We start from the raw sequence: 12,123 nt of genomic DNA on the forward strand, positions 1-12,123 counted from the left end.
GACCTTCTTCCATTCCTCTGGGGACATTAGGCGCGTGAGGCTCTCAGGCACGAGTTCCCGCAGGATCTTGGGGATGCTGGCTATCTGGGGCCGGTCATCACCAAACCTGGCCTTGTAGATTAGGCCGGCCAGGTGGATAGCATCCTCCCTGGAACACTTGTGGAACCCACGCAGGTACTTGGGCAGCTCCTGGGTGAAGGAAAAGCTGGATTTTAGGCTCCTGCCACCCCCAGCTTTGCGCTCAGGTGGTAGCCCAGTAGAATGTAGGAAACGGAGCCTGCAGAGAGATAAGGTCCTCAGGGTTAGGGAACAGAGGGAAGATGGATGAGTGCGGGTAGGGCTCCCCAACGCCTCGCTGCAGAGCCGGGCCTGCTCTACCCCTTCGGGGCAAGGCCTAGCACTTGGCAGGCGTGGGACCCTCTGGGTTCTCCCCTCGCCGGTAGGCATGTTGCAGGTGAGGGTACAGCCACTGTCTGCAGGTGCCGCTGCCCCAGGCAGCACTCTCCATCTGCTCCTGGCTCCAGAACCCTGACCGACCACGAGGCCCTGGGCGGGAGGTGGGTGGCCCTGGACAAAGAGGCCATGCCCCACTCTGAGGGCAGGTGTGACTGAGTGAGAGTGGCCCCAACACCCCCCAGGAGGGGCAGCCCAGTACCTGGTGGTAATGAAGGATGGTGTCTGCTTTCACATCTTTCCCAGGGGCCACGTTGAGCCACAGTTTCCGCATGAAATATACCTGATAGGGGATTGTCACAGGGGCCCCTGGGCAGGGGCAGCAGTGAGCACAGAGCCTGTCCCTGGCCAGCCAGGCTCTGAAGGCTTACCCCCACTCCTGCACCCCGCCACTTGGCCCTCCCACGTCGCTGCTGTGTCTGCTACCATGACCTCCCCTTTGGAAAGCCCCCATGCCTCTCTCCCTGGCCCCCAGCCCTTCCTCAGCCTTCAGGATGAGTGGGCGCTCCTGGATCTCCCTGCGGGGTCAGACTCCCTTCTGCCCCTGTGCACCCTTCATCACCCCAAAGTCCAGCCATGTGTTCCAGGCCTGCCCCAAGCCCAGCCCCTGCCCGAGCTGGTAGAGTTCTCAGGGCAGGGCCTCAGTGCCTGGCCCCAGGCCTGGCCACACCCATGAGCCAGGGGACCTGAGGAGAATGAATGAATAAATGGGCATGGGTCACGTGGGAGGGTCCAGGGAAGCTGTATGACCCTGGCCCAGGAGGCAGACAAGCTCTGCTTCACCTCACATCCCAGCAACACCGTCCTTTGTGGCCCCAGCCTGGCTCCCAGAATCTTCTGCTCACCTTCCTTCTGGGGCTTGTTCTTCTTTACCCAGTCGGACACATGCCGCAAGGAGTCAAAGAAGAAGTCTCCCTCCTTCTGGCTGATGACCTGGGCCAGGTGGAGAGGAGGGTACAGGCAGGCAGGTGTGCAGGAGGCCAGGTGTCACCCTGGGGCTCCGTGACCCCCTCGCCTGTGTGCCTGTGAACCTCGGCCGGGCTGGCCCAGTGCTGGTGGGAGACCCCCACCCGCCTTAACCGCCTTCCCTCCCGCCCCCTGGCCTGTGGGCCACACACCTTGTCTGCGATCTTGATGAAGAGGCTGCAGCCCTCCCAGGAGGCAAGCTGCAGCCGGGCGGCGATGCTGTCACAGGCGTCCCGCACCCGGGTGTTGGCACCTACCTCCAGCATCTGGGCAGAGAGGCAGCCCGGCTCAGCTCTGCATAACCCTCTGAACCCTGCTGGCCAAGGCTGGGCGTGCCCTGTCCTGAGAAGGGTGAGACTACCCCTCTAGAAACCTGGCCAGACGTGTGCACTGTTCCGTCACAGGGCTCACCATCTTGGGGTACCCAAGAGGCCTGGCTGTCTCAACTTGCTCTGAGAGCCTGCAGCCAGACTGGGAACTTCCCATCATGGGCTCTGCCATCTCCAGGCCACAGTCCACTTGGGGAGGGCCGTGAGGTCATCACCCCACTTTTCCTCCCTCCACTGCTGCCATTTAGCCAAGGTCTCCCACTGGAGGAATGGATGGCAACCCACTCCAGCACTCTTGCCTGGAGAATCCTTTGGACAGAGGAGCCTGATGGGCTACAGTCCATGGGGTCGCACAGGGTCAGACATGACTGAGCGACTTAGCACGCACGCATGCACTCCCAACTTGCACCTGGCTCTTCCGCTGTCCCCAACAGCCAACTGGGCTCCATCCATAGGCACCTCATGGGCTCCCTGTTCACTGTGGTCCCAGGGCTGGGTGGAAGCCCCTAGGGGCCTCTAGGCCCTGGAACTCAGCCTCGTTGCCCAGCCTCCTGGCCTCCTCACTCCTGTGCCTGGCCTGGAAGGCCCCCCATGCCTTTGGGACATCCCAACTCCCCACCATACTACAACCTGCCCAGGGCCAGTAGTCCCCTGCATGGTGCAGAGCTCCCGAGCGCACCCAGCACTCAGTTCATGCTGGTGGGGGCCAGCGAGAGCAGAGCAGTATTTTCACAGGAGAGGGGCTAGAAGCGCACAAGGGGAGACAGTCCATTCGAACTCACACAGCTGTGTCCGTAGGCGTCTCCCAGCCCTCCTAGAGTGACCCCAGTGGGGAAGTGCCTTGCTCTGGCTGTGAGCCCCTGGTGGCATGGGGGGCGGGGCGGGGAGGCTCACCTCGCTCGTGTCGTTGGGCAAGTAGACCTTGTGGCAGATGCGGGAGACGTTCTGCTCAGCGGCCTCCACCTCCACCTGGTGCGGCGGCTGCTTCCGGGGCCCTGTCCTGGAGCCAAGGGCACGCTGCACGGGCCACCCACCACCCCCACCCAGGCCCGGCCCCAGCACCAGCCTCTGAGCTCAGCTATGTGCCATGCACACAACAGAAGCTAACCCCAGAGACATGCACGGTGGTGCCCAGGTCAGGGCGGGGAGCTGCCCTGCGGAGGCGCTGGGCACATGGCCCATAGGAGGCGGCAGAGGCCAGACTGGCCTCATCTCCCAGGAGCCCCGAGGTTTGAGGACACATGGGGAGAGGACCAGGCTGGGCAGGCCACCAGTGGGCAGTGTGGGTTGTGTTCCCATCTTCACATAGCCGGGCATTGGGTATGGGCCTCTTCATGACCCAGGCGGCCACTCATGGCCAGGAACTCCGCCAACCCCTCCAGCCTCCCCACAGCCCTCCTGGGCCTCTCTTGTGTCTTGCTCCCTGGTGGCTGGGACCAGGTCCTGTCTCCCCAGACTGACACCACTTCAGACAGGAAGCTGAGTCTGGCTCCTCTGGCGGGTGTCCCCACTGGAACATGATCCTGGGAGACTGGAGGCTGCCCCCCCTCACCCGGCACTCCCAGACCAACGTTCCAGGGGCACCTAGGAGTTGGCAGGCTCACCTCAGGACCCTCTGGATGCGGCGGCTGCAGTCGGGGGCCAGCACCTTCCTTCTCCGCGTGTCTATGAACTTCTGGGCGTGCGGCAGCAGCACCTTGCCAGGCGGGAAGAGGCCGGTGCAGAGCCATAGCAGCTGCCAGCCCCGCTCCTCGCTGTGCCTGTGGGCGGCAGCACAGGTCAGCCCGGGAGGGGCCCCTCCTGGAGGCCCGCCCGCCAGCACTGCAGGGAGATGCGGCTCTTTGTAGGGTTATCATGTGAGCAGAGGCCTGCCTGAGGCCCTGGGCAAGGAGGCCACTGCCCTGCTGCCAATGCCACCAAAGCCTTCCTGCTCACAGGAAGGGAGTGCTATCATGCCCATTTTGTGAAGGAGAGCACTGAGGTTTAGAGAGGCCAGGGGACAAAGGAGACAGGGTCAGAGAGGCACGGCTCAGGGCAAGAAGTCCCAACACCACCCCCCCTCAATGTTACAACGAAGGCTGCCTTTACAAGGTGGGGGCTGGGGGAAGGACCAAGGGGGCCCCAGGCACAGCAACCCTGTGCCCACTGTGCCTTCCATCCCTCCCTGCTACCCACAGACCTCTTGGTGTTGTGCGTCAGCTGCTTCAGGATCTGGCAATAAACCTCATCCTGCAGGACAGCCTCCTGGAGGGCTGATGAGAAGATCTGGTCGGTGAGCTCTAGGGAGGTCCAGGCCTGCCGAGAGGGGTAGTCACCCATGTACCTGAGGATGGGTGCAGCCGTCAAGGAGCAGCGCCCGTCACCACCGATCCTGAGTCTGGCCTGGAGCTGATCCCGCACCCCCGCCGGGGCACTTTACTGCCTCCGGAGCAGCCCCCTGCCCTGAGAGGCCTGGCCCTTGGGTGGGCCAGCTGTGGGGCCCGTGCCCACAGGCTTGGCATGGGGCTGGGGTAGGTTGGCCGGGAAAGGATATCGATGAAGATCTGACAGGCAGCATCCCGCAGCTCAGCGTTGGCGTGGACACGCCGGAGCAGCGGCTGCCGCAGGGGCTCGGCCGAGTGGGCCCACAGCTGCCCGCGGGTTCGGGCCAGGGGCAGCACGGCTCTGCTGACGGTCTCCTTCTCTGGGACCCTGTGGGGATGGGGGCCAGGGTCAGGGTGTGTGCTGCTCCTTGTGCCTACCCACCATGGGCCATGTACACACAGTGCAGAGAGAACCCAGGGTTCGAGGGTGGGCCCCCACGGGGATGCCCTCTGCACTCACAGCACTCCACTAAGAAACGGGTGGGTCATGTCAGAGTCAGAGGGCCCCCTCCCTGCCCAGGGAGCCCAGGTGGGCACTGCATCTGCTTTCATGGACCTGAGTCCCCAGGGAGCACAGAAGGGCTGGTTGGGGGGGGGGCCTGGGATGGAGCAGGGTGGGCACCTAAAAAATTCATAGGAGAATTCCTCCAGGGTGTGCAGGTTCTCCTCGGGCTGCTCCTCGGGGGGAGCCTCTGTGGGCCTCCCCTCCTGGGCCGCCAGCTTCCGCTTCTCCGGTGACATGGCCAGCAAGCTCTGGGGGTGGGGGGGCACAGGTATGGGTGTCCAGAAGGCCCCACTCATGGGCTCCTCCTGGCTAGGTGTCCTCAGAGACTTGGGAGGGGCCGGGCCACAGGGCTGGACAGGCCTGGACCTACCCGTCCTGTGTCACCTGCTCTAGAACCCAGGACCAGTGACTCGATGTTTCTGAACCTGTTTCCTTTTTCTTCAGGGGGCGCTCAGGCCCACCAGGCTCCCCTCTCCTGGGGCACTTCTCTTCAGGGGTATCCCTCACCCTGGCCCTGCTGGCCTGGCCCCCTACCTCCTTCGGGCCTCGTCACTGAAGTGTCTGTCCCTCAGGGAAGTCCCCCTGGACAGGGTGAGCCCCCTCCTAGAATCTGCTCCTGTAACAAGTGCTGCTTCTTGGTGGCACTTTGCACACTTGCCATCAAGTTATCATTCATCCAAGTCTCCTTGAAGGTGGAGAAGCTACTGTGTTTGACACTGTATTGTGGTACATGGCCCTCAGTTGGCACTCATACATGCATTGGGAGGCCTATCTGTCCTGTCTCCCTGGGCAGGGGCGGGGGGCGCTGGTCTTGGGGGTTAAGGTGGAGTGGTTGTCAGGGGTAGGGAGACTTGAGCCCCTGTGGGTCAGGGTTTTTAAACGACATTGAGGCAAGATGGGTTTACCCCCAGGATGCTCCCTGGTGGGAGGGATGCGCACTGATTGAGCACCTGCTGAGTGCCAGGTAATACCCCAGCCACTCACTGCACAAGCACTTCCTGCCTCTCCCAGAGGGGCGGCGGGGCTGGCAGGGCTGACATGACACCCAGGCTTTCTGGGGGGTAGGCCCAGGCACCTGAGCTAGGACCCCAGGCCTGGCCTCTCAGCCTCTTCCACAGGTGCCCAGGGGTGCCCAGCTGAGGGCAGGCGAGCACGTGAGTTACCAGCAGCTGTGCTGAGGGCTTGGTGACTGTCGGGATGGCATAGAGGCAGGAGGTAGGCACCAGTCCCGTCTTCTCGGTCCGGTCATTCTGGGCCAGGGTCCAGTTCTCAGAGGCCAGCAGCCCCTGCTTCTTTGTCAGGATCAGCAAGTCCCCCTTCTTGAAGGGCAGGAGGGTGGAATCCTCTACAGTCACACGGACACACACAAGAGACAGAGAAGACAGTTTCCCCAGGGTTCAGTGGAGGCCAGAGGCCCTGCTGGCATCCTGTGGGCGGTCCCCTCTGACAGGTGAGGAAACAGGGACACCGAGCAGGGGGCCCAAGGCCACCCTGAGAGTGACTGGGGGTGGAATTCCCTGAGCTCAGGCACTCGGGGGGCCTGGACAGACACAGCCGGGCAGGCAGAAGCTGGGGAGACCTGCTCAGAGGCCTGACCAGGAAGTGGCCAGGGAGCCATGAGGCAGATGGACCAAGGGGACAGAGGACTGGCAGGCTGTCACCACGCCTGCCCAGGAGCTAAGTGACCCGTCTGAGCCTGTTTCCTCAGCTGTAAAATGGAGAATATCACCCTTCCCTCCCAGGGCGGCTGTGAGGATGGGATGGGCCATGGGGACAAAGCTTCTGCTGATGTTTCCAGCGCAGTTAAGACCCTATGCACAGCCCTCCCCTGCTCCCCTACTTTCTGAAGCCTGATTTCCAGCTGTGCTGAGAGAAGCTGTGGCCATCAACGAGACCACCAGGGCTCACCCCTCTCCCATCCCCACCCGCAAGCTAAGCGGCCCTGGACAAGCTGCGTTCCTCCTCTGAGCCGGCAATCCTTGTCTGCAACACTGGATAATGGTGGCTGTGGGGATGGTGTGCACTGCACAGGCTGGTGACCTGGCTGGCTTTCCCCCTGCTTCCAGAAGAAGGACATCCCTCGGTGCCCTTCACTTTGGAGGGGCTGAGAGCCCTCCTGAACTCCCTTATCTTTCAGGAGGGAGGGCTTTGCCCATGGGTGACCCTGAGCACTTTGTGGCCTCTCTCCCTCTCTCTGCTCGAGTCCCTGCCCTCCTCCTGCTTCGTGACCACCAGGACCTGGCACAAGCAAGCCGCCCTCCCACCAGCCACATGAGCGGCCCCCCTCACCAGCCCCCTCCCTGCCTGGCTGGGTACCTGTGGCCTTCCTGTCCTGCAGGGCCATGGCGAACACAGACCTCTCCTTCAAGCCCTCCAGAAACATGGCCACCAGCTCGGCGACGGCCACGCTGCTGGGGGACCGGAACTCATACTCCTCTTCGTGCAGCGTGGACAGCATCAGCCTCTGCCCACCCCGGGCCTCCCTGAGGGGAAAAGGGGGCAATGTGACCAGAGGCTGCCCCATCCTCCCCCTGGGTCAGCCCCTCAACAGCCTGAGGGGTGACCTGCCCAAGTTACAGAGTCCAGAGTGCCAACCATCACACCATGAAGCCTTCTTAGAAATGAGGAAACTCCAGTGTGTCTGGAGCCATACAGGGCCTGGGGCTGAGCATGGATCTGCCCTAGCCCCGGACTCTCTGTGTGCGTGGGCAGATGAGCCAGAGCTTAGGGTCCTGTTCTATGGGCTTCAAAGGCAGTGGCGGTGCCAAGCCTGTTTGTGGAGTCAGCTCTGGGCAGGCAAGGTGGTGGCCGGCGTGCAGGGCCACCATGGGGCCACTGCAAAGAAAGTTGGTGCTGAGATGGAGCACCAGCCTGGGTGAGTTTGGGTGAGCTACCCAGCCTCTGTGGGCTTCCCTGGTAGCTCAGCTGGTAAAGAATCCGCCAGCAATGCAGGAGACCCTGGTTTGATTCCTGGGGTGGGAAGATCCCCTGAAGGAGGGCATTGCCACCCACTCCAGTATTCTTGCCTGGGAAATCCTATGGACACAGGAGCCTGGCGGGCTACAGTCCATGGGATCGCAGAGTCGAACACAACTGAGCAACTAAGCACCTACCCTCTGCATGCCTGTTTATTCATCTGCAGAGTACGGGGTGATGGGGGGACTTATTGGAATAGAAGAGAGCACCTGGCACAGTCTGCTTCAGTAAGTGGTGCCAGCATGTGCCCTGCACACACTGGGAATGACCATAATGGTCATGCCACACTAGGGTGTGTTTTAACCAAGGAGGGGCTCTGGCAGGGCACAGGCAGGCCTTCCAGAAGGGCGTGGAGGCCTTCTCAGTAGATGAGAGCCTGGGGCAGGGTGTCTGGGGCACGCCTGGCATGCAAGGTGGTCCTCACTCTGCTCCATGCCCTGCACACACAGGCCTGTCCCTCGCTCCTTCTCCCAGACTGCTGGCACCTCCAAGTGAGCAGTACCCCCCAGCGAGAAGAGAAGGAACCTATAAGTGAATGGACGCCCCGAAGGCTGCAAGCTTATGTGCCTCTTTCCAGGGGAGCTGGGCTCTAGAGGAAGTTTGAGAGGGCAATCCATGGTGTGTGGACACATTGCTGACCCCAGGACAGTAGAGGGCAGGGCCTGAGCCAATGGCCATCATGCCACACATATGACGCAGTGTGAGTCAGTCGGGCCCCCAGTAACAGTGTGCCCCACCCTCTCCTGGTCTCTCCTGGAGCCCCAAGGACTGAGGTTGTGGGAAGAAGCAGGTTTGGGGCTTCCCTCGGAGCACCCACCTGTTGGTGATCAGACTCATGACCTCGATGAAAGAGAGTTCTAGGAGCACCTTCTCCTTCTGGTCCAGGAAGTACAGCCCCTTCCAGTTAACAGCCAAGATCAGCTGAGTCTTGGGCAGTCGGGGACCTGGCAGAAGGAGAGACGGGTGTGAAGCCAGGGCTGGTCCAGGGTGGGGGCCCACTGGCACCCTCTTACACATCAGACACCATTACCTGAGAGTGTGGTGACTTCAAAGAGCCGGGAGAAGAGCAGCGGCCACTTCAGGCAGGCAGTGTCCACCACCTGCTCCTGCACGGTCAGTGGCCTGGCCCGCTTCTGGGTGTAGGGTGCCTGCACGGAGGTTGCGATGATGAGTCACCGCCATCACTTATCCCCCAGCTAACTCCTCACCCGGTGCCCAGGGAGCTCATTTGCTGGATCATTCTGTGAAGCCGCTGCCTAAAGCCAGGCCAGTGTCCATGAGAGTCAGGTGAGGGACTCTGGTGGGCTGGGGAGGGCCCATCACTGGTGGTTCTGATCCCTGCTTTAGAATCAGAGCTCCCAAGAGCCGGAGGGCCAGGCTGCTGCTCGCTGCCTGAGCCTGGAAGACAATAAGGGGCACATGCCGCTGTCTGTGGGCCCCCGTCTGCGGACTCAGACGGGCTCTCAGCAACGCCGGCCTCCTGGGGCTGCGTGATGCTCCGTGCTCGAGGCCCGCGTTGGTGCCTGTGCCTATGTGTTGGTGCTCCGCTCTGCCTCTCTTCTACACTTTGGGAGGCGTCTCTCAGGGACCTTCACCTCAATCCCCCTCCCCAGTCCTGTCTCACCTTCCTCCCTCCCTCACCCTTGGCTCTATCTGACCTTCACCCTTTCCTCTTCCCATCTCCACAGATCTGTAACATCCAACTGTAAAATCGCCAGCTGTAACATCCAGTTGAGCTTTCCTGTTATGGTTTGTTGGATAAAATGTTGTTTCTCTTGTTCCCTCTTTAAAAGGTGGTTGGGTAACATTCATATACTGAATCAGGGGATGTAAATGGACACATCCTGAGATTTGGTGCTTTGCAACACATATCAAGGATTTTAGAACATTCATGCGTGCTCATTCACTTTTGTCATGTCTGACTCTTTGCGACCCTATGGACTGTAGCCTGCCAGGCCCCTCTGTCCATGGAATTCTCCAGGCAAGAATACTGGAGTGGGTTGCCATGCCCTTCTCCAGGGGATCTTCCCAACCTAGGGACTGAATCCATGTCTCTTATGTCTCCTGCATTGGCAGGCAGCCACCTGGGAAACCCAACATTTGTACACTCTGAAATCCTTTTTTAAGAAATTTATCTTGATGAAATAACCATCAAGCATATAAAAGTTGTATCTACAAAGAGATTCACTTCATCAGTTTAACAGTGAAAATGGGACATGACCTTAAAATTCACCAGTGAATGAATTGTAGCTCATGAATACAGTACTATTCAGCCCTTAAAAACAGATTGGTATTTAGTGACACAGAAATAAGGGCCCAAACTATTAAGCGAAGTGAAGAAGCAGGTTTAAAGCTGTCTAATGATGATCCAATTTTTATTTTTTAAAAAGGTGTGTTTCCTAACAATGAGAAAACAGAAAGAGAAATTAAGGAAACAATCCCATTCACAATTGCAATGAAAATAATAAAATACTTAGGAATAAATTTACCTAAAGAAACAAAAGATCTACATATTGAAAACTATAAAACACTGATGAAAGAAATCAAAGAGGTCACAAATAGATGGAGAAATATACCATATTCATGGATTGGAAGAATCAATATAGTGAAAATGAGTATACTACCCAAAGCAATCTATATATTCAATGCAATCCCTATCAAGCTATCAACAGTATTTTTCACAGAACTAGAACAAATAATTTCATAATTTGTATGGAAACACAAAAACCCTCAAAAGCCAAAGCAGTCTTGAGAAAAAAGAATGGAACTAGAGGAATCAACCTGCCTGACTTCAGACTATACTACAAAGATACAGTCATCAAGACAGTATGGTACTGGCACAAAGACAGAAATATAGATCAATAGAACAAAATAGAAAGCCCAGAGATGAATCCATGCTCCTATGGACATCTTATCTTTGACAAAAGAGGCAAGAATACACAATAGAAAAAAGACAATCTCTTTAACAAGTGATGCTGGGAAAACTGGTCAACCACCTGTAAAAGAATGAAACTAGGACACTTTCTAACACCATACACAAAAATAATCTCAAAATGGATTAAAGATCTAAACATAAGACCAGAAACGATAAAACTCCTAGAGAAAAACATAGGCAGAACACTCTCTGACATAATCACAGCAAGATCCTCTATGACCCACCTCCCAGAGTAATGGAAATAAAAGCCAAAATAAACAAGTGGGACTTAATTAAACTCAAAAGCTTTTGCACAATGGAAGAAACTATAAGCAAGGTGAAAAGATAGGCTTCAGAATAGGAGAAAATAATAGCAAATGAAGCAATTGACCAAGAATTAATCTCAAAAATATACAAGCAGCTCATGAAGCTCAACATCAGAAAAATAAACGACCCAGTCAAAAAATGGGCCAAAGAACTAAACAGACATTTCTCCAAAGAAGACATACAGATGGCTAACAAACACGTGAAAAGATGCTCAACATCACTCATTATCAGAGAAATGCAAATCAAAACCACAGTAAGGTATCATCTTATGCTGGTCAGAATGGCTGCTATCAGAAAGTCTACAAACAATAAATGCTGGAGAGGGTGCCGAGAAAAAGGAACTCTCTTACACTGTTGGTGGGAATGCAGACTAGTACAGCCACTATGGAGAACAGTGTGGAGATTCCTTAAAAACCTGGAAATAGAACTGTCATACGACCCAGCAATCCTACTGCTGGGCATACACACCAAGGAAACCAGAATTGAAAGAGACACATGTACCCCAATGTTCATCACAGCACTGTTTACAATAGCCAGGACATGGAAGCAACCTAGACGTCCATCAGTAGAGAAATGGATAAGAAAGCTGTGGTACATATACACAATGGAATATTACTCAGTTATTAAAAAGAACACACTTGAATCAGTTCTAATGAGGTGGATGAAACTGGAGCCTATTATACAGAGTGAAGTAAGTCAGAAAGAAAAACACCAATACAGTATTTTAATGCATATATATGGAATTTAGAAGATGGTAACGATGACCCTATATGTGAGACAGCAAAAGAGACACAGACATAAAGAACAGACTTTTGGACTCTGTGGGAGAAAGCAAGGGTGGGATGATTTAAGAGAATAGCATTGAATCATGTATATTATTATATGTGAAACAGATTGCCAGTCCAGGTTCAATGCATGAAACAGGGCACTCAAAGCCAGTGCACTGGGATGACCCAGAGGGATGGGATGGGCAGGGAGGTGGAGGGGGGTTCAGGATGGGGGAACACATGTACACCCATGGCTGATTCATGTCAATGTATGGCAAAAACCACCACAATATTGTGAAGTAATTAGCCTCCAATTAAAATAAATTAATTTTTTAAAAGTGTGTTTCTTGCATTCCAATCATATGCACATGTCAATTGCGTACACGTGAATACAGCAGTCTAGAAGGATATATACCGCAGTGTTAAGAGGGATGAGCTCTTTGATGTGATACTATTGGTGATTTCCCTTTTTTCTTTGTGTTTGTCTTGTTTTCTGGTTTATTTGGTAATGTCCACATTTTAG

At 56.4% G+C, this 12,123-nt stretch overlaps 1 protein-coding gene across 1 annotated transcript in view; it reads right to left on the bottom strand.

Annotated features, from left to right (window-relative positions):
- The window catches only part of MYO7B (myosin VIIB), a 107,067-nt gene that overhangs the window by 1,428 nt on the left and 93,516 nt on the right, over positions 1 to 12,123 (bottom strand). Inside the window, exons 32-44 of the mRNA XM_006047410.3 lie at positions 8,623 to 8,740; positions 8,410 to 8,536; positions 6,933 to 7,099; positions 5,780 to 5,961; positions 4,734 to 4,864; positions 4,282 to 4,439; positions 3,928 to 4,081; positions 3,353 to 3,508; positions 2,643 to 2,748; positions 1,572 to 1,685; positions 1,299 to 1,386; positions 656 to 762; positions 4 to 189 (exon numbers count right to left, since the gene is read on the bottom strand). Coding sequence (XP_006047472.1) covers positions 4 to 189; positions 656 to 762; positions 1,299 to 1,386; positions 1,572 to 1,685; positions 2,643 to 2,748; positions 3,353 to 3,508; positions 3,928 to 4,081; positions 4,282 to 4,439; positions 4,734 to 4,864; positions 5,780 to 5,961; positions 6,933 to 7,099; positions 8,410 to 8,536; positions 8,623 to 8,740 — 1,794 coding nt within the window. The remainder of the gene's footprint in view (positions 1 to 3; positions 190 to 655; positions 763 to 1,298; positions 1,387 to 1,571; positions 1,686 to 2,642; positions 2,749 to 3,352; positions 3,509 to 3,927; positions 4,082 to 4,281; positions 4,440 to 4,733; positions 4,865 to 5,779; positions 5,962 to 6,932; positions 7,100 to 8,409; positions 8,537 to 8,622; positions 8,741 to 12,123) is intronic.

This window comes from Bubalus bubalis, chromosome 2, assembly GCF_019923935.1.
Source record: "Bubalus bubalis isolate 160015118507 breed Murrah chromosome 2, NDDB_SH_1, whole genome shotgun sequence".
In the NCBI taxonomy this organism is placed as follows: domain Eukaryota; kingdom Metazoa; phylum Chordata; class Mammalia; order Artiodactyla; family Bovidae; genus Bubalus; species Bubalus bubalis.